Source organism: Heloderma suspectum, chromosome 5 (genome assembly GCF_057233095.1).
Source record: "Heloderma suspectum isolate Gila_16-S chromosome 5, 16-S_ref, whole genome shotgun sequence".
Taxonomy (NCBI): Eukaryota; Metazoa; Chordata; class Lepidosauria; order Squamata; family Helodermatidae; genus Heloderma; species Heloderma suspectum.
Genome location: NC_139462.1, coordinates 34,331,507 through 34,355,543, shown reverse-complemented (window position 1 = coordinate 34,355,543; position 24,037 = coordinate 34,331,507). Strand labels below are relative to the sequence as shown.

At 45.1% G+C, this 24,037-nt stretch overlaps 1 protein-coding gene across 7 annotated transcripts in view; it reads left to right on the top strand.

The window, feature by feature from the left end:
- Nucleotides 1-432: 432 nt before the first annotated feature.
- MANBA (mannosidase beta) overlaps nt 433-24,037 on the top strand; it is an 88,533-nt gene continuing 64,928 nt past the window's right edge. For 4 of the 7 annotated variants that reach the window (XM_084855734.1, XM_084855732.1, XM_084855731.1 and 1 more), the window contains exons 1-4: nt 433-846; nt 16,152-16,246; nt 18,019-18,124; nt 18,890-19,060. In XM_084855734.1, the coding sequence (XP_084711860.1) occupies nt 625-846; nt 16,152-16,246; nt 18,019-18,124; nt 18,890-19,060 (594 nt within the window). In that variant the 5' untranslated portion in view covers nt 433-624. Of the gene's footprint in view, nt 847-6,082; nt 6,170-16,151; nt 16,247-18,018; nt 18,125-18,171; nt 18,336-18,889; nt 19,061-24,037 lie in introns of those variants that run through there. The other 3 variants (XM_084855735.1, XM_084855733.1, XM_084855736.1) reach the window with 3 other exon arrangements.

Sequence of the window (24,037 nt, the reverse complement as noted above, 5' to 3'; positions counted from 1 at the left end):
GGCAGGCTGCGTCGCGGATTTCCTCCGTCCGCCGAGACAAACGCTCAGGGGGCACGTGCCCGTCGTCGTCATAATGTCCAGAGCATGGCCGTGTTAGTCTGTTGCAGCAGAAACAAAAGAGTCGGGTGGCTCATAAAAGACGAGCACATGTAGGGCACAATCCTACGCGTGTTTAGACGGGGTGGGGTGCGGTGGTCCTGCAACTCCCAGCATGCCTGGGATCCCAGGCATACTGGGAGTTGTAGGACTTTTTTTCCTGCCTAAACATGCACAGGATGGTGCCCTCATTCCGGCAAAAGTTTTAATGGACAATATCATCATCGACCGACCTCCCTACCGCACACGCGCACGCAGTAAGGAAGCAGCAGATGTACGCAGGCGTGTTTCTCCTTCTGCGCCGAGAGCAAAGGCACAGGAGAGCTCCACCTACCCGGAGACTCTCAGCTGACCCGGGCCGGCGCGCAGCAGCTCGGCGGGGCGAGATCAAATAAGTCGCGTGTCCCTGGGCCGACCTGCCGCGCGTCTTATTTCCGCCGCCGCCGCCACTAACACCCCGCGCTCACCTCTCCACTACGCACAATGGAGCTTTACTCCTGGCCTCCGCCTTAGCCGGAGAAGTCCAGGATGCGAAGGGGGGATGTTTTGCTCGTGGTCCTGCTCCTGGTCGCCTTGCGGAGGAGCGGATGGGCGGGGGCTTCCTCCCCGCGAAGCCCGGCGGCGGCAGGAGCAGCTGCGCACAGTCTGCGGGGGAGCTGGCGGTTGAGCAATGGGAACGGCTCGTTGGTGCTCCGTGGGGATGTCCCGGGGTGTGTGCACACCGCCTTGCTCCAACAGGGCCTCATCCAGGTACGGTGCTATGGTCGCCAGCCATCCTGAGCTGCGCTGGTTCGAAAGGCAGGCTGGTGGCTGCTCAAGGGCCGAGCAAAACCTTGCTGCCTGTAGGGATGGCTAGTTGGTCTGCAAGGGATGTGGGTGGCTTACTTCTGTGAGTGTGTATTTCTCACTTCTTCATCTAACGGTGACTTGATAGCCCCCCCCCCCCAAATAATGAAGACAGCGTCAGTTCACAATATTAACAAAAATTCAGCACTCCTGTTTGAAATATATGCATTAATATAAGCAGGCTGTATATATGGATAGGTATCCAAATGAGATTGACAACAGAGAGAGCACTACTATGGCCCCTGGGTGAGTGTCCTAGGGACCATAGGATGGCTCGTAAAATCCCTTCCTAGGTCGAAGACAGCGCTCCAACCTTGGAAAGGGGGGGGGGGGCTGGATATCTCTTAGCTGGCACGGAGAGAACCACAACAGCTGCCTGTCCGAGGTCGGAAAATCTACCTCGGAGAGAGGAAAAACGGGGGCATGCTGATTTGTAGAGAGGACTGGAGAGGCCAGGATAAATTTATCTTGAGCTGTCTCCAGCCTCCTTCCCTCCCCCTCCAAAACATGCTAGATGGGCTGAAAAGCCCATCTAGCTAAAATTTATGTATTTATTTATTACATTTCTATTCCGCCCAATAGCTGAAGCTCTCTGGGCAGTTCACAAAAATTAAAACCACAAAATGCAGCATAAAATGCAGCATTTGAGGTGGTCTCTGATGTGCGTGTACAGTCCCCTAACTTATTGGTGTTGGGGGACTTCAACGTACATTCGGAGGCCATCCTCACAGGAGCACCTCGGGATTTCATGGAGACCATGGCCTCCTGGGAGCTGCACCATATTCTAACTGGGCCCACCCATGTAGCCGGTCATGCCCTAGACCTTGTGTTTGTTTCTGGAGAAGCGGGGAGTGATCCGGAAGTCGGGGGTATATCCACCACCCCCTTGTCATGGTCAGATCACTATCTGGTGATGTTGGAATTCTCGGTTCCACAATGGTCCGCCCCAGGCGTCTTCTGGATCCAAATGGATTCCTGAACGTGCTTGGGGATTCTCTGGGGCATGCCAACAACCACTCGGTCGAGACCCTTGTGGGAGGCTGGAATGTCGCAATCACTGGGGCATTAGATCAGGTGGCTCTGAAATGCCCTCTCCCCCTGAACAGGGCTCGGACTGCACCATGGTTCAATCCGCGGTTACGAGCTCTGAAACAGGAGGTGAGACGGCTAGAGCGCCGGTGGCGGAAGTCTCGCTCCAAAGATGATCAGACATGGGCTAGAGCTGTATCTTCAGCCTATCACGTGGTGGTGAAGGCAGCAAAAAAGGAATATTATGCTGCCTCTATCGTGTCTGCAGAGTGCTGTCCCAGGAGGCTGTTCCAAGTGGTCCGGAGCCTGGTCAGTCCTGTGGCTCCGGAACCACTGGACCATTCTAAGGCCTCCTGTGAGGCCTTGGCAAGGCACTTTGTAGATAAAATTGATCAGATTAGGTGTGTTACTCTGCACGCTGTGGATACAGTTAGTGAGCAAGAGGCGGCCTGTGGCAAACCGGTTTTGTGGGATCGGTTCCAGCTTCTTCCTCCTGATGAAGTGGACAAGTTGCTTTCATCTGTAAGGCCGACCACCTGCTTACTTGATCCTTGCCCATCTTGGCTCATTATGGGCTGCAGAGAGAGACTGGGTGAGGAGATCAGGGCGGTGGTGAACACCTCCCTTGAGGAGGGTGTGATGCCATCAGCCCTCAAGGAGGTAGTGATAAGACCGCTCTTAAAGAAGCCCTCCTTGGAGCCTCAAGTTCTGAACAACTTTCGCCCAGTCTCAAATCTGCCATTTTTGGGCAAGGTGATTGAGCGGGTGGTGGCGATGCAGTTGAAGGCACACTTGGAAGAAACTGATTATCTAGACCCATTTCAGTCGGGCTTCAGGCTTGGGCATGGGACAGAAACGGCCTTGGTCGCCTTGGTAGATGATATGAGGAGGGCTCTGGATAGGGGTGAATGCTCCTTCCTTGTTCTCCTCGACCTCTCAGCGGCTTTTGATACCATTGACCACGGTATCCTCCTGGACCGCCTGGAGGGGTTGGGCATTGGAGACACTGTATTACGGTGGTTCCGGTCCTTCCTCTCTGGCAGATACCAGAGGGTAGCACCGGGAGAGGAGGTTTCAGACCCGTGGCCACTCACTTGTGTGTGAGTGGGGTGCCACAGGGTTCCATCCTCTCCCTGATGCTATTTAACATCTATGTGAAGCCACTGGGGGCTATCATCAGGAGGTTTGGGGTGCAGTGTCATCAATATGCGGATGACACGCAGCTCTACCTCTCATTCAAATCTTCACCAAGGTTGGCCGTAGAATCCCTGTCCAAATGTCTGGAGACGGTGAGTGGCTGGATGGGGAGGAATAAGCTGAAGCTGAACCCTGACAAGACCGAGGTACTTCTGGTGGGAGACAAGAGGAGGCTGGGGGATGTTGACTTGGTGTTGAATGGGGTACGGCTACCCTTGAAAGACCAGGTCCGCAGCCTGGGGGTCATTTTGGACTCCCAGCTGTCCATGGAGGCTCAGGTGTCAGCTGTGAGCCGGACAGCGCTGTATCAACTCCATCTGATACGGCGGCTGCGCCCCTTCCTTCCCGACCATCTGCACCCATCGGTAGTACATGCCCTGGTCTCTCATTTAGACTACTGTAATGTGCTCTACATGGGGTTACCCTTGAAGATGGTTCGGAAACTGCAGCTGGTACAGAACACGGCGGCTCGCCTGATTAAAGGCAGCCGCCGGCGAGATCACATCACTCCAGTGCTGAAGGAGTTGCACTGGTTACCAGTTGTTTTCCGGGCCAAATTCAAGGTGTTGGTTTTGACCTTTAAAACCCTATATGGTTCCGGCCCAGCCTATCTTAAGGAGCGCCTCCAGCAGCACCAGACAGGCCACTTAACAAGATCAGCCTTGGATGACCTTCTCTCTGTCCCATCAGCCAGGACAGCTAGGCTGGTGGGGACGAGGGAGAGGGCCTTTTCTGTGGTGGACCCCACTCTGTGGAACTCCCTCCCTAGGGAACTCCATCATGCCCTTCTTTAATGAGCTTCCGCCGTGCATTAAAAACATGGTTGTTCAGGCAGGCATTTGGGGTGGGTTAGGGTATTTTAGAAAACGTTTTTATTGTAAAATTTTATTGTTTTAAACTGTTTTATTGTATGCTGTACATCGCCCAGAGTGGCTGGGTGACCAGCCAGATGGGCGATTAATAAATTTAATAATAAATAAATAAAAATAAAATACAATACAATAAATATGAAAGCTTAAAACTAAAGTATAAAAAGAGATCAGAGGACGGGGAGGCAAAGATCTCTGCCGCTCCTCCCACTCTTCTGGCTTCAGGCTGGCAGGGCATAGGAATCTCGGAAGCCTCCAAGTTCAGGGCTTCTGAGCAGCAACGGCGCAGTCCGTAGGACTGGTCCCTGAAGAACATATATTCAAATGTAGAGAGGGACAGAAAAAAAGAAGTGGATTTCAGTCTGTCCTCCAGACCAGTTGGGCAGTTTGCTTCTCTGGGCCAAAACTGATGTGACTGCGGCAACACGAAATAAATCTGCTTCCTGGGTAAAGCATCCTGCACGCGCTGAATTGCATATAAACACACATTTGTGCTGGCTCTTTGATTGGTAGCCTGGGCAGGTTTTCCGCTGGTGTGCCACCTCTACATTTGAATCACAAAGAAGAGAAAGAGGTTCTCAGGATGCAAAAAAAAAAATATTGTAGGAAGCCTTCCTACAATAATTTTTTTTGCAGGGCTTGTTCAATAAAATGTTTTTGCGGGGTTTCTTACAATACATTTTTTTTTTTGGCAGGGCTTCCTACAGTTTTTTTTTTTTGCATCCTGAGAACCAATTTCTCTTCTTTGTGATTTACTTTGGATGCTCACCTCCTTCTGTTTTCTCACCTTTACATGTGAGCTCATGTGGTAGGCGCTTTTATATGTGACAGAGTGTGCAAGGAGCCCTAACACAGCCCTGTTACCACTGTCACAACTATTTTGGTCCGTATGTGATGGATTTATTTATTTATTTATTTCTATACCGCCCAATAGCCGAAGCTCTCTGGATTGGTGCTCATGGGGAACATTTACACAAGCAAGTTCTTTGCTTGTGACTGCTATCACGTCTCTTCTAGCTCTGTATTGCAGCATCCCATGGCACCCCGTTTGAAAGCGCAGAAGCCTCGTGTGAGGAACATATTATGTGATTATTCCCCAGCTACTTTCCTATCCTTTCTATTTCCAGGGGTGAGGCTGTGAGTGCCGTTGCTTGTGTCGCCAGTGAAGGCTGGTGGCTCCGATGTCAATGGGGCGGTAAATCACCTCCGGGTTACAGTCAGAGCCAGTCAGAATTCTAAAGGAACTATCCACACCTTGGATAGCTCCTTTAGAATTCTGACTGAAACCCTTGCTTATTGCCTCACTGACATCGGAGCCACCAGCCTCCACTGTATGTAGCCAAAATGACACCCCCCAACACACACAAGAGGGCACTTTAAGAAGCCTTGGGGAACCCAAGGGTTTGCAGAAGTACAAAAAATCTTTAGGGGGAAAAGCTCCTAAGAGGAGGAACCCCCCCCCTCCCACAGCCCAATGAAGACAGAGCATGCTCAGTGGCTGTGGAATACTGTTTGGCTTGCTGTTGCAGAAGGGAATAAAATGGAGTATGGTGGAGCAGGGCATGGTTGACTGGAATGGTGAAAAGGAGTGCTCTACACTGCAACACATTGCAGGTCCCACTTCTAGAATAAGGCTAGTTCACACAGGCATGTTTATCACTGCATGTTACAGCGCTGAATAGCGAATGCACGTGTGATCGAACCATCACAGATCACAAGCATCTCATTCACATCACCTCAAACGCAGTGCTTTTCAGTGGAATCTGCTACAAGACTTGACAAATCCAGTGATGTATGTGCACGTGTGAACCAGCCAAAGTGGTTTGAAAGGGGATGTGAAGATCCTGTAGTCTGGCCCTTTCCATTGAAAATGTTCCTTACAGATTAGCCGACGTTGTCAAATATAGCCTTCAACCACCCAAATATAGCTTTAAAAAAATAGGACCATCTCAGTCCTGTTGAAATGAGTGAGAGCTGCTGAGCAAAGTTAAAACCACTACTGTATTCTTGAACAATTTCCATTTGTTTCGATGGGGCTTGTGCAGGAGAACATCCTGGCAGGGTGTGTTGCAACCAGAATTCAGCAGGAAGAAACAACAGAGGATGAGGATACATTGAATTAAGCCAGGGAAGTAAGTAGAGAGACTGGTGAAAACAAGCTGAAAATCCCTGGCCAACCAATTAGAACTGCAGGAATATTTTTTCTTGGCCCTTACCATGGCAAGATAGGTTTGTCAGGTAATCATGCTCCTCGCCTCCCCTCCCTATGCCCAAGAAAACTTTTAACGCTTTAGCCCAGCCTTCTCCAACTTGGTGCCCTCCAGCTGGGTTGGACTACAACTCCCAGCATGCCCCACCCATTAGCAATATTCTTTCTTTACCAATATTCCATCACTGGTTATGGCCAGTGATGAGTTCGGATCTGCATATTTTCAGATTATCTAATGTATTTGGTTTGACAATGCCACATCTTTTGACTGTCCATTATTTTATTTTTAGCACTGGTGTATGTTTTTCCCTGCATGCATTGTGCATTAAGAGCAGGAGGGAAAATTTCACTGGAATTGTATGCATGATAGGCCGAGTTCTTACTGAGGCGATAAGCCTGTGCCTAGTCTCTACCACTTCAGACTGCAGCTGGGTCTCATGTAATTGAATGCTCTTCCATATTTTTCAAAATCCCACCACATAGAAAAGTAGATGTCCTTGACACTGGGCTGGCCCAAGATATTTTGCTGCCAGAGGCAAAGTACAAAATGGCAGCCACCTCTATGTCCACGTACAGAAACTGACCAGACTGGTAGTCAAATCTTACTTCAACACTGGCAATGGAACAGTATGCACCGCCACACCTGAGAGCAGCAGACAAGCTTAGGGAGTGCCAACATCTTGCTGCCGTTTCCTCCCCCTGCCTCCCAGTCTGTGGCCTGTAGCAGATGCCTCCCTTTGCCTAATGGTAGGGCTGTCCCTGCTTCTAGAAAAGCCTTTTCCATGATATCCTACTTTTCTGTGTGCTGGATTTTTAAAAAAAAAAATACTTTTATGAAAGAGCGTCCAAATATGTGAGCTCCCACTTGCAGTTTATAGAAGACCCAGCTCCAGTTTTACTAGCTCAGTGAAAACTTTGGTTATTGGTCAGTTTAAAAATGTAATAAATAAATGAAATACATAAAATAGGCTACATGCTAAGGCTGCAATCCTACACATACTTATCTGGGAGTAAGCCCCATTGAACTCACTGAGTTGTATTCAATGTAGTCCTACTTAGAGCAGACCCATTGAAATGAATGGGACTTAATCACATTTCTGATTAACATTAAGTCCCAATAATTTCAGTGGGACTGCTTTAAGTTAGAACTAACATTGAATACAACCCAGTGGGGCTTACTTCTATGTAGACATGCATAGGATTGCACTCGAACTGAAATAATTAATGCTGAAGTTAGCGCAGTAGTAGGAATTAGGATCAGCACAAGCCGAGTAATATCATGAGATGTATACAGAAGAATATTTTGAAAATCAAGGGTTTATTGTTCTTTTGGAACAAAAAAAAAAACCACTTCAAGAACATTTATGAAAATGTTGTATGGCCTAGGCATAGCTTAAACTTTTAGTTTGCCCACTTTGTAAAAAAAATCATGTGTTTTGTAGCCATTTTTATGGCTGTAATACCAGCTATATATAACAAGTAGGGACGTTAGAGAAATCTGCAACGGATTCAAATGAGTTTTGATTTCTTTGAATCTGACCTGCGGATTCTGCAGCGGAGCGGTCTTTCCTGACCAGTTAAAAATATTTTGGCGGGATTTGTGCAAATTTGCATTAACGTTAATGTGCACTTGCGTTCATGCACATTAATGCTACTGTGCACTTGCGCTACTGTGCACTTGCACAGCTGGAATGAAATTCTCATACATCCCTAAAAAAAATCCAGTTCCATTAATGGAGTGGACAATGGAATGAAAGATGACTGCCAGACTGCAAAACACAGATGAAACAGATTTAACAAGATCCGTACATCCCTCATATCAAGTGTTTGCTAGTGTATACATAGTAGTGTGTGGGAAATGCCAGTTCTGGCTCTCCAAAAATTGTGGCTACTCCAGGGTCAAGAGGTGAAAAAGTGAGCTATCAGCTCCTCCTTTATATAAACAGAATGTTGACTGTTTAAGAAACATATATTGGGGGGGGGGGAGAAAGCCACATACTTTAACATTTTTATAATGAAAAACACATCGCCACAACTTATATTTAGTATGTAGTTTGCAGTACAGAAATGTCAAGGAAAAAATTACTATCGGGTTTTCAACTCCCCTCTTTCTCATAATTCCCCACTATTTCCCATATTATGCTGCTGCTGTTGTTGTAGTTGTTCAGTCGTTCAGTCGTGTCCGACTCTTTGTGACCCCATGGACCATAGCACGCCAGGCCTTCCTGTCCTGCGCTCTCTCCCGGAGTATGCTCAAGTTCATATTCATTGCATCAGTGATGCTATCTAGCCATCTCATCCTCTGCCGTCCCCTTCTCCTTTTGCCTTCAGTCTTTCCCAGCATCAGGGTCTTTTCCAGGGAGTTTTCTCTTCGCATTAGGTGGCCAAAATATTTGAGCTTCAGCTTCAGTATCTGTCCTTCCAATGAGCAGTCAGGGTTGATTTCCTTTAGGATGGACTGATTTGACCTCCTTGCAGTCCAGGGCACTCGTAAGAGTCTTCTCCAGCACCACAATTTGAAAGCATCAATTCTTCAGCGCTCAGCCTTCCTTATAGTCCAGCTCTCACAGCCATACATTACTACTGGGAAAACCATAGCTTTGATTAGACGGACCTTTGTCGGCAAGGTGATGTCTCTGCTTCTTACTATGCTTTCTAGGTTTGCCATAGCTTTCCTCCCAAGGAGCAAGCCTCTTTTAATTTCATGGCTACAGTCACCGTCTGCGGTGATCTTGGAGCCCAAGAAAGTAAAATCTGTCACTGCTTCCATTTCTTCCCCTTCTATATGCCAGGAAGTGATAGGGCCAGATGCCATGATCTTCGTTTTTTTTAATGTTGAGTTTCAAACCAGCTTTTGCACTCTCCTCTTTCACCCTCAACAAGAGGCTCTTTAGATCCTCTTCGCTTTCTGCCATTAGGGTGGTATCGTCTGCATATCGGAGGTTGTTGATAATTCTCCCAGCAATCTTAATTCCGACCTCTGATTCATCCAACCCGGCTTTTCTCATGATGTACTCTGCATATAAGTTAAATAAGCAGGGTGACAATATGCAGCCTTGTCATACTCCTTTCCCAATTTTGAACCAATCGGTTGTTCCATGTCTGGTTCTTACTGTTGCTTCTTGACCCTCGTACAGGTTTCTCAGAAGACAGGTAAGGTGGTCTGGTACTCCCATCGCTTTCAGAATTTGCCACAGTTTGTTGTGATCCACACAATCAAAGGCTTTAGCGTAGTCAATGAAGCAGAAATAGACGTTTTTCTGGAATTCTCTTGCTTTCTCCATGATGCAGCGAATGTTGGCGATTTGATCTCTAGTTCCTCTGCCTCTTCGAAATCCAGCTTGTACTTCCGGTAGTTCTCGGTTCGCATACTGCTGAAGCCTAGCTTGTAGGATTTTGAGCATCACCTTGCTGGCATGTGAAATGAGCGCAATTGTGTGGTAGTTTGAACACTCTTTGGCGTTGCCCTTCTTTGGAATTGGAATGTAAACTGACCTTTTCCAGTCTTATGGCCACTGTTGAGTGTTCCAGATTTGTTGGCATATTGAATGCAGCATTTAACAGCATCATCTTTTAGGATTTTAAATAGCTCAGCTGGAATACTGTCATCTCCGCTAGCTTTGTTGTTACTAATGCTTCCTAAGGCCCACTTGACTTCACTCTCTAGGATGTCCGGCTCAAGTTCAGTGACCACACTATCATGGCTATCAGGGACATTCAGATCTTTCCTGTATAGTTCTTCTGTGTATTCTTGCCACCTCTTCTTAATCTCATCTGCTTCTGTTAGGTCCCTGCCTTCTTTGTCCTTTATCATGCCCATCTTATTATGCTGTATTATGCTGTATTATGTATATTACAGCATAATAATACATAATAATATTATGTATATTATGCTGTAGGGTGTTCTTAAGAACCAATATGATAACATACCTTGGGAATCAGCACAAACCACATATCTTGTGCTAATTATTCTGCAACTATCTCCACTTTTTAAAAAAGTGAGAGCAATTTTCCTCAAGAATGCTTTGAATATCTGCAAGTTTAAAGTTTTCCAGACTGAAAACAAACAACCAGAATATTTCCTTTATTCAAATTACATGGGTATTTTCCTGCTATTTCTTGCACACTAAAACATGTTCTTTTCCCCCCCAGCTGTGTCTTTTGGTTAAATTTTTCTCGTTCCATATATTCTTGGAAATAAAGGCAAGCAAATTGCCCTTTAGACTGAGCAAGGAGTCAGTCATTTAGAAGTAGAATTAATTAAAATCAAGCCAGAAAGCTAATGGCTCATTTAAAAAAGCGTTTTGGAACTATGATGGAGAAAAATATCCATCTTGTGTTTTCCAGCTTTCCTCAGGATGTGGTCATTTCAAATCTTTCCATTTTGAGGAGATTTTGCAAAGATCACATGAATATTTAGGACAAAGGTTACTTCATTGCCATTTCTAAGAAACACAAACTGGCTTGTTATTTGCACTGGTGTGCCCTGGTTCTGACTGGAATTCATATTCCCAATGTAAACATTCATTGTCCATGGTTGTACCGAGTTATGACTCAGACCAGGGTTAACATCCTGGTGATTAATTTGTCCTCCTCCCCAACTGTTGAAGCTGAAGGGGTATGCATGCAACAAAATGTCGGGGACTCAGAAAAGCTGCAAAAATGTGGTATTGACTGCAGAATTCATCTTCTTGAGAGCATTATTTATTGATCATAGCAGATTACTGATACTTCTGGTTGCAAAGATAATGCTTTAAAGCATGTAGGTCAGGGGTAGGCAACCTTTTTGGGTCAAGGGCACATTTGGCAATTTAAGAGACTGCCTTGGGCACCACCACAAAAGTGGCTGCCATGGGAGGCATGGCAATGGACAAATAAGCTGCCCCAAAGACTGAATACAAGGCAGAGGTGGGGTCTGAGCCCCAACACATAAAACAACTCCTTTGAATCCACAGTTTTCAGCACAAACAGAAACCTATTTCACAGCAATCCCAGCTAGCGGTAAGAAAACGTGTCAATTATTTTTTTATGAGAGGGGTGGGACACCTTGACTGTTGTCAAGAAAAGTGTCAGTGGGCCCATTCGTGTCCATGGGCACCACGTAGCCTACCTTTAATGTATGTGAATTCTCAGAATTCAGAAAAGTCACCTAATAAGATTTCTAGAGGGGATAGAGAAGGGCTTTCGTACCCTTGCATGTCCCCTTACCTCTTCCTGTGACTAGTAGAGGGAGAATAAATTATGCAAAACAAGTGCTCATGCAAATTATGTTAGATTTGCATAATTTATACAGATGTCATGCACAGGCTACTGCTTACGGGGAAACAGATGGTTGACAATCCTTTGTATGTTCCAATACTTGTAGGGTACAGGAATCTGCTTCTCAGATATAAACGGCAGTCTCCCAGAACAAATGGAAAAACAGAATTGGCAGAAAGATATGGAACTGAGAGTAGGAAAAGGCCAATATTCCTGAAACCTGTGAACTGATAAGAGCTATGCTGATGCTTTAGCGTTGGTTCACCCTGTGGGTTATGGGCTCATGAAACAGTCAGACCATTAAACATCCACCAACCCGGAGTAGAAATGTTTCTAGCCAGGATTCTGCCAGTTGGAAAGCCTGAACAAGGAGGTCACCCATCCCAATTTGTGCTATGGAGGGGAGAAGCTGGTACACTCAAACATGCCATCATAAGTAGGACTGCAACTTTAATTGATTAATCATTAATATAATTCAATCATTTAAAAAAAGTTTGACTAAAAGTGTTCAGGCAGTGGGTTTTTCTTCTAAAAATGTATTATTTTTAATACAAGTTCTTACAAAAACTGAACAATAGCCATCATTTTAGAAGAGACAGTTCCCCCTTCGCTCTCCTCTAAGATGGTTCCTGCTACAAGAAACATGGGCATCTAAAAACAAAGGAAGTATATAATTTACTTCCGAACTATTGTTTTACTTATGTGCAAATTTATGCAGATTTGATTAATCAACTAAAATATATTTAATTGGGTGACACCCCAACACTTGCTTTTCCTACAGACTTGCACCATTTCCTTATCTATAAAAGAATGTGTCTCCTTCCTTTCCATTTCGATTAGAAATCCTTCTCATTTTATATTTTCATGCACTTGAAGTTGCATGTCTGTGCAATTATGAACTTATACAGATGACCAAAATTGCCCTGGGGTGAACTGGGTCGTCTGTATCATCTCATAAGGTCTATCTAGTCCAGCAACTTGTTTCCCACAAGGGCTAACCAATTGCCACTGGGAAGACCTCAAGCAAGACATGAGGGAAAAGTAGACTTTTTCTGCATGAATTTGTCTAAGCTCCTTTTAAAGCCATCTAAGTCAGTGACCGTCACCACATTTTGTTTTGGGACATCCAAGAGTTTTCACTCTACCATCTGACAAAAATTCCTTTTGTCTGTCCTGAATCTCCCACCATTCAACCGTTAGTGTGTGGTAATATGGTAACTGGTATGGGTTCCATGGTATCTTTTATCTATGGGCACTACTACATGGCTTGGACCAGATGCCTGTTCAATTCTTCTCAGCTTGCTGATTCTGTGGTTGAAAACAGCACTGTCTGTAACCTGATGGCACACTAATTTTCTGAATTAAAATTGGGAAAAATATATCCTTTCCTCTTAATACCGATAAGCAGGGCTGGGGAACCTCATGCCTGGGGGCACGATTCAGCCCTCCGGGGGCTTCCCAGATGCCATGCCTCCTTACCCTGGCTTCACTGCCTTTCTCCTCAGCATCAGTTGTTTGGTGGTTTCCCCGACTTTTGTGCCATTTCCCCTCACATTCTAAAAGGTTGAAATGCCTCTCCCAAGGCTTAGTTTCCAGCAGCCAGAGCTTTAAGCTATGATATGCTGGTATGTTTTGTATTCTTGCCCACACCCCGTTTGCCTTCAGCCCTGCCCACCACTGGAATGTGACACCCACCCCCCTGAGCTTCTCCAAAATTGCACTTAGGACTGAAAGTGGTTCTCTACCCCCAATGGTGGAAGGAAGTATACCTAGAGCAAGCAGTGGCTTTTGCAGAGATGTAGTAAGAGACCGCTGAGGGCAGTTACTTCTGGCCTGTCTGTGCCCTGGATGGGGGATCAGGTGGAGCAATCTCTCCCGATACAGAGAGACAGCAGAATTTACCCGCCCTCATAGAGGCTGCTTCGTCGGAGGCCTGCCCAGAATCTCACAGGAGCCTTTAATGTGTCTCCCCCTTTGGCAATATTATAGTCTGCTTTTCAACAGATGTTCTAAAAGTGGGCATTTGATGTATTTCTCATGGCACACTAGTGATTCTCTCAGGTTGGCACCATCTAAAAGAGTTTGTCTTTAACTTTCAAAAATGAAGGCTGGTATACGCAAATCCCCACGCCCCTGTGAACAGTTTGGGCAAAGCAGGTAGGGGATGAAACTGCTGAAACAGTTTATGAAATAAATATGAAACTGAAATATTTAATAGAATTAAATATTAACCTGCTATGCAGATGACACTTCAGTTGCTCTGAAAATATCTCTCATGCATGCATGCATGCACGCACACACACACAGTGGAGAATGATGTGGGCCTCCTTATTTCCTACAGTAGCACTAAATATTCCTGTTAGAGTTTATATTTAGCACTGGCGCACTAAAATATGCATCACGCTCTCACATGTATGAGTTGTCTGGAGGTTTTCTCTCCGCCGCTACTCCTCATGCAAATGGTAGGTTTTCTTCATGAAATGCCATGAGGAAAACGTCATATTGGGCTTGCCTACAAAGAACCCCACTCTTCTCATTCCAAACTGGCTTAATGAGGTTAAAAACCTGGGGTCAACAGAGTGTATCTTCCCTGAGGATTGCCTTATTAATGCCTTGCCTTCAGGCTTTGATAAGGGAATTAACTCTTGATTATTTAATTCTTGCTTTCTTGAGTCCTGTTTTTAAGAAGCATCTGAGAGAATAGCATGGTGGTGGGTGTTGGGAAGATAGAAATAAACGTAGCAAACATTCCACAGACACGCAAAACCATTTCACAGGCATGATTCGACAAGTTGTGTACAAGCCTGATAAAGCCTATTTCTAATAATAGAGCTGCTTTGTTTGGACCACATTTTTCATGTGAGGAAAGGACCCTTATCTAGAAAGATGTCATCCGTAGAATAGGCAGCCAAGCCAAGGTATGGGGCAAGGGCTCAGTAATCCCTTCTGCCACAGTGGGAACAGCGATGGAGGCTTTAGCTGGTTGCTGCTCACTCCCCTTCATCTGAGACTTGGCTCATGTACAGGAGTTGGCAGCTGAGGCATATAATGGGAGAATGCTGCCTAAGCTTATTATATTGGGTGGTGATGGTTTAATGAGCCCTTTTGCCTCCCTCTCAGCTCACTCAGGAGAAAGTGATTGAGCTGTGATTAATAAGGGAGAGGGGGTCCTTTGGACTGGAGGCTATACTGGGGGCTGGAAGGGAAGCCAGTCAATTGATCCCTTGGGCCTCCAGTGGCCCTTCCCTCTTCTACTGGATGTGATGTCTTTTGGTACATGTTACTCTTGAGTTCTTGTCAGTATGAGACAGCCTTCCTCAACCTGGAGCCCTCCAGATGGACTTCAGCTCCCATCACCCACAGCCAGCATGGAGGTGTTCATGAGGGTCATTTTTCAGCCCATCTCAAAGGTACCAGGTTGGGAAGGCTGTTAGAGGATAAAGCTATTGGTTTGGTTCCTAAGAAAATTTCAGCTTAAGGACATTCACAGAAGGAAACTTTCCCGTCCCCTTCTCTCCTGCCCCCACCCCATAGCCACATATACCTTCTCCAAAAACGCTTTCTGGAGTGTAAAGGGACCCTTTTGAACAAGGGCTGAAACTGGTGTGTTTCAGTAATCCACGGTTAAGATAAGCTACAGTTTGTCCAGGTTCAGACATAATGACAAGATATGGTTAGTCAAGACTAGAAGCAAAAGCATTCAACCTTGCAGCTATGTCAGAGGGGAAAGGGAAGCACAAGTCCAGTGAGGTTCACTGTGGCCTGTTCCCATAACCATAAGCCAGAGGTGTTGAACCTTTTTCAGCCCAAGGGCCAAATTCCATTTTGGAGAACCTCTCATGGGCTGAATTCCAGTGGTTAGTGGGGCCCAAGGCAAAAGGGGTGTATTTTAGTTTAAAGCTCTTACTACAACCAGCAACCAAGCCTTAGGAGAGGCTTTTTAACCTTTTGGAATGGGGAAACTGCACAAAAGTCTAGAAACCACCAAACAAACAGAGGGAAGGAGGGAACCCTGGAGGGCCAGATTTGACTCCCAGCCAGGCTGGATTTGACTCCCAGACCTGCAGTTCTGCACCCCTGGCATAAACCATAATTTAGCATTCCATCCAAATGCAGCCAGTATGTCTAAATGTCACCTTGGGAGTTACTTTCTTTGGAAAAGTAGTGAATAAATTTTAAAAGACTATTATTTTCCATATTTTTTTTCCTGACAACTGGAGTTGCCATGTTTATCGCCTGATTTTGTGGTTTTGCTGTTTTATATACTGTTGATTTTGATTGATGGTTTTGAATTACTGTTTTATTGTTGTATGGTTTTTATTGTATTATTTGGAAGTCTGTGGGCTGAAAAGTGGTATAAAAATACACTTTAATAAATGTATAAGTAACCTATAATTTTGTGAACCTTGTCATCTGATGAATGCTTAATTGGAAACAGATCTAGAGGTCCCTCTTCCATTTACCAATGGAAGTGGCAGTCTGAGTCACATGTCCTATTGCAGCAGGTACTCCATCTTGTCTTCCTTTATTGAGGGTGCATTTTCCTAAGCCTAATGCCCTTCACAATGTTTTTATGTAATTCCTTGCATTGCTGCCTTTTGATAAACAGGGCTTTTTCTTTCTTTTGTGTGGTCAATCAATAATAGGATCCTTATTATAGATTTAATGACCTGGCCTACAAATGGATCTCCCTGGATAACTGGACATACAGCAGAAAATTCAAAACACCTTTCGATGCCAGGTATGAGAATAACAGAAATTAAAAATACTAAGATTTAGGCTGAAATCCTGTGTGCACTTACTTTGGTATAAGTACCACTGAACTCAGTAGGGCTTACCTCGGAGTAGAGAGTTGTACAACTGCACTGCGTGCAGTAGCTCCCTATTTATGCTTATTAAACTTGAGGGATTATCTGTGGCCAGGTGTAGATATAGCACTGCCCAGTCTCATAACCATTAGGAATACCGTGAAGGCCGACACGCTCCTTTCCTCCCTCTCATTTTTGATGCTAATCATGTTAACAGTATTACATACACACTGATGTTTTTGCTAACCATGATTAGCTCAAGCTACACTTTCCAAAATCGCTCCTAACCATGGTTTCAAAAGACCTTGGTAAGTAACCTGCTTGCAATGAAGGGACTGTAAGGCTTTACTTAGGACAGTCTTCCCCAACTTGGCGCCCTCCAGATGCAATGGACTACAACTCCCATTAGCCAGTGCCTATTGGGTGGGTGATGGGACTTGTAGTCCAGAATCTCTGGAGGGCATCAGGTTGGGGAAGGCTGATTAAATACATTTTAATAGAACTGGCTTTCAGGTCTCTATTAATTAAAAAATGCCGTCCAAATTGCCCACCATTGAAATACAGCAATAGAACAGTGAAATACTCAATGCCTGTTTGAAAGGATGAGCTGAATATTCTTGTTAATCTCTGTAAGTCATCAATTTCAGAGGTAATATAATTATATCAGTGGTGGGCAGACCTCATTCTTGTGGGATCTGCTTTGAACCTTGAGGTCTACCAACCAGAGCCAAGTGCAAAATAGTGGGTTAGAATTAAAGAACAGGGGCCCTCTGAGCTAACACTCATCCCAGGCATTTGTCTTTAGTACCATAACTGAGCTCTCAGTCCCTTCAAACAAATGTTCACCTCAAGTGTCTGCTCAAGCTTTATTATTTCAACAGCCTAGTTAATATTTTAAGATAAATCCTTTAGTTTTTTGCTATTGTTAAACAAGATGGAGTCAGAAACTCTTGCCAGTCTACTTCAAACCACCCAAAGATCTACCAGTAGAAACTGAACTGCCTTCTGCCCTCCCCTGGATTGCATCAATATTTTTGGAGTAGACTAGAAACGGATGCTTCTCAAGTCATTTAACAACGTGCCCTGGAGTACACATTACAGTGGGTCCCTGCAAATCATGGTTTACAAATTGGAAGCCAGCCAGGAGAGTGTGCTCCCTTTTCCTCCTCTGGTGGAATCCCTCTCCCTTCCCTTGGACACCTTAACCATAGTTTAGTTTTGTTGTTGTTGTTCAGTCGTGTCCGACTCTTTGTGACCCCATGGACCATAGCATGCCAGGCCTTCCTGTCCTGCGTTCTCTCCCGGAGTGTGCTCAAGTTCATATTCATTGCATCGGTGAGTTTAGTTTTACATCTGTACTTATGCTGCACATTTACCATACTTAATGCTAACCAGGGCTCCTATCTTGACCAAAATTTACAGTCTTGGTTTCTAAATCTGATGCAACTGGGAATCTTGCTTGGTGTTAACCATGGCTAACATCTCAGTGTAGAACAAATGTTCATGCATGATCAAAGAGGACAAAAGGGAGGAAGGAATTCATGTCAGAGAGGGGAGAAGGAAAGGGCAGGAAATGCATCTTCCTGGTGCTGGCTTTGGATTTTCAAACCATGGTTTGCAAAGGGTCTTCATTACATCTGCACATGATCATAGATGCACTGTGAGCACCCTAATAATCTTGCATGTTTCTGTTCTCTTTCTATAGCATGTGGCAAAAAGTGAGTTTGGTTTTTGAGGGAGTGGATACAGTAGCACAGGTTGTGGTCAATAACGCCACTGTCGGGAGGACGGACAACATGTTCAACAGATACGTGAGTGCTGCAATTGTTTTAGAAGGGTTTCTGTGTCTGGGAAAAGGGCAAAGGGATTTGATGAGCCTACAGCTGTCTTCAACCTCCAGTTTGGACTACCAAACAGACAACCAGTCTGTTTTTTACAGTTTCCATGCAGGCAACAAAACCAGAAGGTTTATCAGTCCCCTGGCAGGCCTCCATGCATGGCTGGTTGGCTACATATGGCTGGGTGAGTTAGATGTTATGAAGACCCGGTTTGGATAGTTAAAGGTTGGCTCTGAGGTTACTTCTGCCTGTTTTCTTCACTCAGAGGGATAGTCTAGTTGTGTGAGCAATGCAATGTGTCCTGCAATCTCATGGAATTCGGCAGTCTTTGGCAGCCTTCACAGTCAAGTACAGAACTTCAGAGATTTGCAGAAATGACCATACTGGCTTTTACTTTTGGTTTTATACTGCAGTTTTAAACTTTTAAAAGTTTTATATTATGTTTTGTTACATTGCATTTTATGGTTTCAGTTGTTGTGCACCTCCCAGAGGGCTTCTGCTATTGGGCAATATAGGAATGAAATAAATAAAATAAATAATGACATAAAATACCGTGGTGAATCTTGAGGTGTCAGTATATTTCCTACATTGCTCATGCAGGTAGACCACTCCTACGAGTGAAGAAAGTAAAGTTTTAAGCGGAGCCCAGATAACTGAACTGATGCATGGCGGATGCTGTACGTCGGAGTGATTCATATGTTGTGTCTATAATACCTTTCCCCCCTCTCCCTGATGCAGAGATTTGATATTACTGATGTGATCGAGGAGATCAGTGTGATCGAGGTTCATTTTTTATCTGCAATTTGGTATGCTGAGGAGCAGAGTAAAATTCACCAAGCATACAAGGTGCCTCCTGAATGCCCACCACTGGTGCAGAAAGGACAATGTCATGTTAATTTCATCAGAAAGGTAATTGTGGTGTGTATGTGTGCATGAAATCTTCAGGTGGGTTGCACAATCACGGAGGAAAAATAAGCCATGGGGGTTTATTTTCCTTCCTCGTGCGTGCTGGTTGCTGTGACATCTAAATCCAGTGAGGGTGGCTGGGGTGGTTACCACCCTGAGACCCTAGAACAAGCCATGGCTTTCAGGGTGGTTTGTAAACCACCCCAGCCACCCACCCTCGCTGGGTCGGCTGTCACAACAACCCATGCCCGGAAAGGGTAATTATGCTAATTAGGCGGCTTGTGACCAGCATAGACAGGGAGCCACGACCAGTCACACACAGTGGCTTATTTTCCCTTTGTGATCATGCAAACTCGGTCTCCGAGTCCAGTTTCAAAATAATGGCAGCAAAATCAAATGTATCTTGAAACTCTGTCAATTGGATATTAATTGCATGATAAATATCACAACGTTCCTCTTCTCAAAGATTAGTTTTGCAATATACGGTGAACTTCATTGAGAAATATTGAAAAACAACAACACCCAGGACTTTAACAACGTGAAAAAAGAAAAGAAAAAAGGCCATTTATGCAGAAATAGTAGGGAAGACACTGACAGCTAGAGGACAAGATAATTGATTTAAGCACTTCAGGCATAACCCACAGGAAAACTTCTAGACGAGGCTCATTGAATTGGATAGAATTGAGTACGAAGAATCAGGAGTAAGTCCTGTTCACTTCACAGGATAAGTGGGCCTTCTGTTTGTGTCCAGCAAGGGAATTTAGCAAAGAAGAGAGACCAGCATTAGCTCTGAGAAGTGCCAGAGTATGTTGGCAAAGTTGTAAGCATTTTAGCCAAGCAGCTTTGTGTGTGTTTGCTGTTACTCGTGTGCTGAGTTCTTACATTGTGCAGCTCTGACAGTTTCTGGGAAGCATTTGCTTATAAGAAGCCACGTCTCATTAAGCTTCTGTGAAGGGGAGTTGGGTGTGTTTGGGCCTATTGGAGGATAGTTCTAAAAATATTTTACCCACTGCTGTCATGAGGGCCAGAAACTTAATAGGAATTGCCATTGTATTTGATTCCTGAGAACATCGAACAGAACCATCTTATGCATGTTTACTTGGAAGTAAGTCCCACTGTGTTCACTGGTGCTCTCCCTAATAAGTGTGTTTAGAATTGCAGTCTTAGAGAAAGGAGACGTGTCTGCTATTGTGACGTTGTTACAATGGAGATAACCTCACTGGTTCAGTATCTTCTCTCTTCAGTGATCCCATATCTCTTGGTAAGGATGACCCCTATCATCAGGCAGAGGGAAAGAACATGGTAATTAAAAACACAATGCAGAGGATCTTGGTTGTGCATGTTCCCTTTCTAAGGTAACTTCTGCAGTTGAATTCGATATTTAAGTAAGCTGTGAAAAATGAGCTATTTTTGTTACAACGGTTAATTAAAACATGGTGGGGTCACCTTTCTGCTCTAGAATCTGTATGTTGTTTTCTCCTGTGTTGATTAGAAAGCAGTGCAGGGGTGAAAACAACTTGAACAGCTGTAGTCCTATTTTTAGGGCAGAAGATTCTGGGAGAGTGGTTTTTACACAGAGGTAGGCTGTTGCGTTTTTACAGAAAATACCTTTTTAAGAGAGAGTTTGATCCTTGAAGAAATAATGTAGTCTTACTTGAATACTGATGTAAGATAAGGTGGGCTGCATGCATAAGGTGGGCTGCTTCTCCATTCCCCCCTCTCTCTCATCACGTTTCTCTCACACCGTTCCGGCAAGCAGTTCAGGTTAGGACGCGTGGAAGAATGGCCATTGCTCCTCTGTAGAACACATGTTTGGGTGCAGAAAGTCCCAGGTTCGATTCTCAGCTTCTCCAGTCAAAAGGGTCAGGTAGCAGGTGATGGGAAAGGCCTCTCCCTGAGACCCTCGAGAATCACTGTCAGTGGACGAGATGGACCAATAGTCCTTCTTATATTCATATGCTCATGGGGTTGAACAGCAAATGAGAGGGTGACACTAAGTGTCAAATGTGATGTGATGAATGGAAACCATATGCTTAGCGCATTGTTCTCCAACTAGTGGGGGGGGGCGCTCTCTTGGGCTGCAGGACACCTCAACGGGGTGTGTGTGTGTGTGTCATGAATTCTAGGGAAGGTAGGATTCTGAGGCAAGTGGAGACTTTCTCCCCCACCACCCCCAGCCAAGATCTGGGTAGGAAAGGCATGGGATCCTCACTGATTCACATTGGATGTTTAGGAGTGGCTCTTTTCCCACTGCCCCATTGTCCCAAACTGATTTGGAAGAAGGAAGTGCAGAAAGAGCTGCTGCTTTGTTTAATGAGGTCTCTGTATGTGTAGCGTTAGGAACAGGCCAGGAGCCTTTTAAATGCTACAGTTGCACTGTGGGAACTGTTTTGGGGTGGGATCATCCTATTGTGTGACAGTGACATTTGAAGGCCTGCAACCGTGTGTGTGTGTGTGTGTGCGCGCGCGCGGACAAGTTGTGCAAGTAGTGCATAGTTAAACTATGGAATTCACTTGCACAAGATGTAGTGATGGCCACCAATTTGGATGGCTTTAAAAAGGGATTGGACAAATCCATGGAGGAGAAGGCTATCGATGGCTACAAGTCCAGGTGACTATATGCTACCTCCAGTATCAGAGGCAGCATGCCTATGTACATCAGTTGCTGGGGAACATGGGCAGGAGGGTGCTGTTGCACTCGTGTCCTGCTTGTGGGTTGAAGACTTTGTGTACAGAATGCTGGACTAGATGGCCCTTGGTCTGATCCAGCATGGTTCTTCTTGTGTTCTTAATGTCCTTAACACAAAGCCAGCATCTTCCCTCCCAGTAGGGGCTCTGGTTCTGTGTTAAGAACATGTGTGATTGGCCCTGATCAGGTGCTTCTGACTCTTCTAAGCACTGCTCCAAGCACCAAGGGATGGACCCACTGAATAGCCGCTCTCATGGCACTTCACTCACACATGAAGGGCACCTCAAAGATGACCTGTTTTATTCCTCTTCTGATGCCAAGATTGGACTAGTACTCCAATTCTTGCGTGTAGAAGCAGGAGACTGCAGCTGTGCATGAAAATCTTCGCACACTCACCTATGGAATAGTATTTGGGTCAGTTGTGGGGGCAGCAGGAACAAGGTACAGGATGTTCATAGGAATATAGGAAGCTGCCAGATACAAAGTCAGACTATTGGGCCATCTAGTTCAGTATTGGCTGTATCAGCTGTCCCTAACCTGGTCCCCTCCAGATGTTTTGGACTACAACTCCCATCAGCCCTGACCATTGGCCATGCTAGTGAGGCTGATGGGAGTTTCATTCCATAACATACAGAAGGCGCTACATCGGGGAAGCCTGGCCTACACTGACTATTTCAGACGGGGTTTTCCAAGCCCTACCCGGAGATGCTGGGATTGAACCTGAGACCTTCTGAATACAAAGCATGTGCTCTACCACTCAGCTACAGGCCTTACCCAGAGTCACAAAGTTCAGAAGGGGGATCAAAGTTCAAAACCTCGGTGTTATTGTACTCATGTCCCACTTGTGGGTTTTCCACAGGCAACTGGCTGGCCACTGTGTGGACAGAATGCTGGACTAGATGGACCCTTGGTCTGATCCAGGAGGGCTCTTCTTATGTTCTTAAAACATATGAGAAAATTGGGTTAGCTTAGTGGCACATGACATAGTGGCAATGAAGAAAGTAGGCATGTTATGGATGCACTGTGCAGACGCTTCAGCTGGTTGGGGAGTGTGCATTAGCATCTAGCTGTGACATCATTTTGACTATGCTGAGGCAAGGTGGCCACACTGCCCAGGGTGCTGGCACTATGCAGCCCTGACCTGCTCATCAATGGTGACTGAAATGTGCACTCTGCACATGGGAGCACATGTACACGTGTGCAAGTTCATCATTTATCAAGAGTAAAAAAAATAAAAATCCTAGGTTGCAACTCAACAAGGGATGCGTTCTAGAATGGTGACTGTCAAAAGTGAAGTGAAATTACTTCACTTTGTGGGAATCTCATGAACAAATTTTAAGGTTTCATACTGGAAACATTTTCCTTACAGCATTTGAAAGCTCAATTTGCACTTTTTATTTTTGAGGTTGTAAAGTCTACAGACGGTGACTTTATCACTTAATTTTCCCATGGAGAAAATGCCAGAGTTACCGTGTGCAGGTTTAACAGCTTGAAATCTGTGCATCGGGTCTGAGATGGTTGCCCTTGTGTCACCATAATAATTGCTTATACAGATTTGAAGCTTGGCAATCCCATCAGTAGAAGCAGTCAAGTAAAGAATATCTTGGGGGTTGTTTTCTAAGAAATGATTGCCTCTGCTGTTAATAAACTAGAAATAGGCGCAGTGCCTGCTATTCGCTCCTTGTAATTTGATACACTGGCAGGCAAGCTGATTCCCTGGGATACAGGGAACATGCTAGGCAAATGCAGCGTGGGTTGCCAAAATTAGTATGGCCCAGCTGCCAGTTATTAGGATTATAAATTTAGATCTATAGGTCACTACGCAAAAATTTAGCGAGATCTATTGTATGCGCACTCCAGAGTAGGGAGTTCTGAGGTCAAGTCGAGACACATCTTCAAGCTGTGGTCAACAACTTGTCTTGTCCTGGACATCTTTGCAGGAACTGAAGCTACTTGCATAGTTTAGTCACATGCTCTTTTCATAGTTTGGATATAATTTCCATCAACTCTTTGAAAGTTAAGTTGCTGCTGCTAACTATGTTCGACTTACTGCGCAATGATCTTGATTCTGTGTGGGTCTCTTCATACATTATCCAGTCATGCAGGGGCTGCTTTTCTGGAGCTTTATCCCATGCTGCTGTGGTTGTGTTCGGAAGACAGCCATGTGGGTGGGAACCAACAATATGGTCCTTTCCCATGTTATTGTTGTCCTCCCAGCATGGAGTTGATTGGGTGGAGATCAACGGCCTTTTTTTACTTCCAAATGTTAAGAACGTAAGAGCCATGCTGGA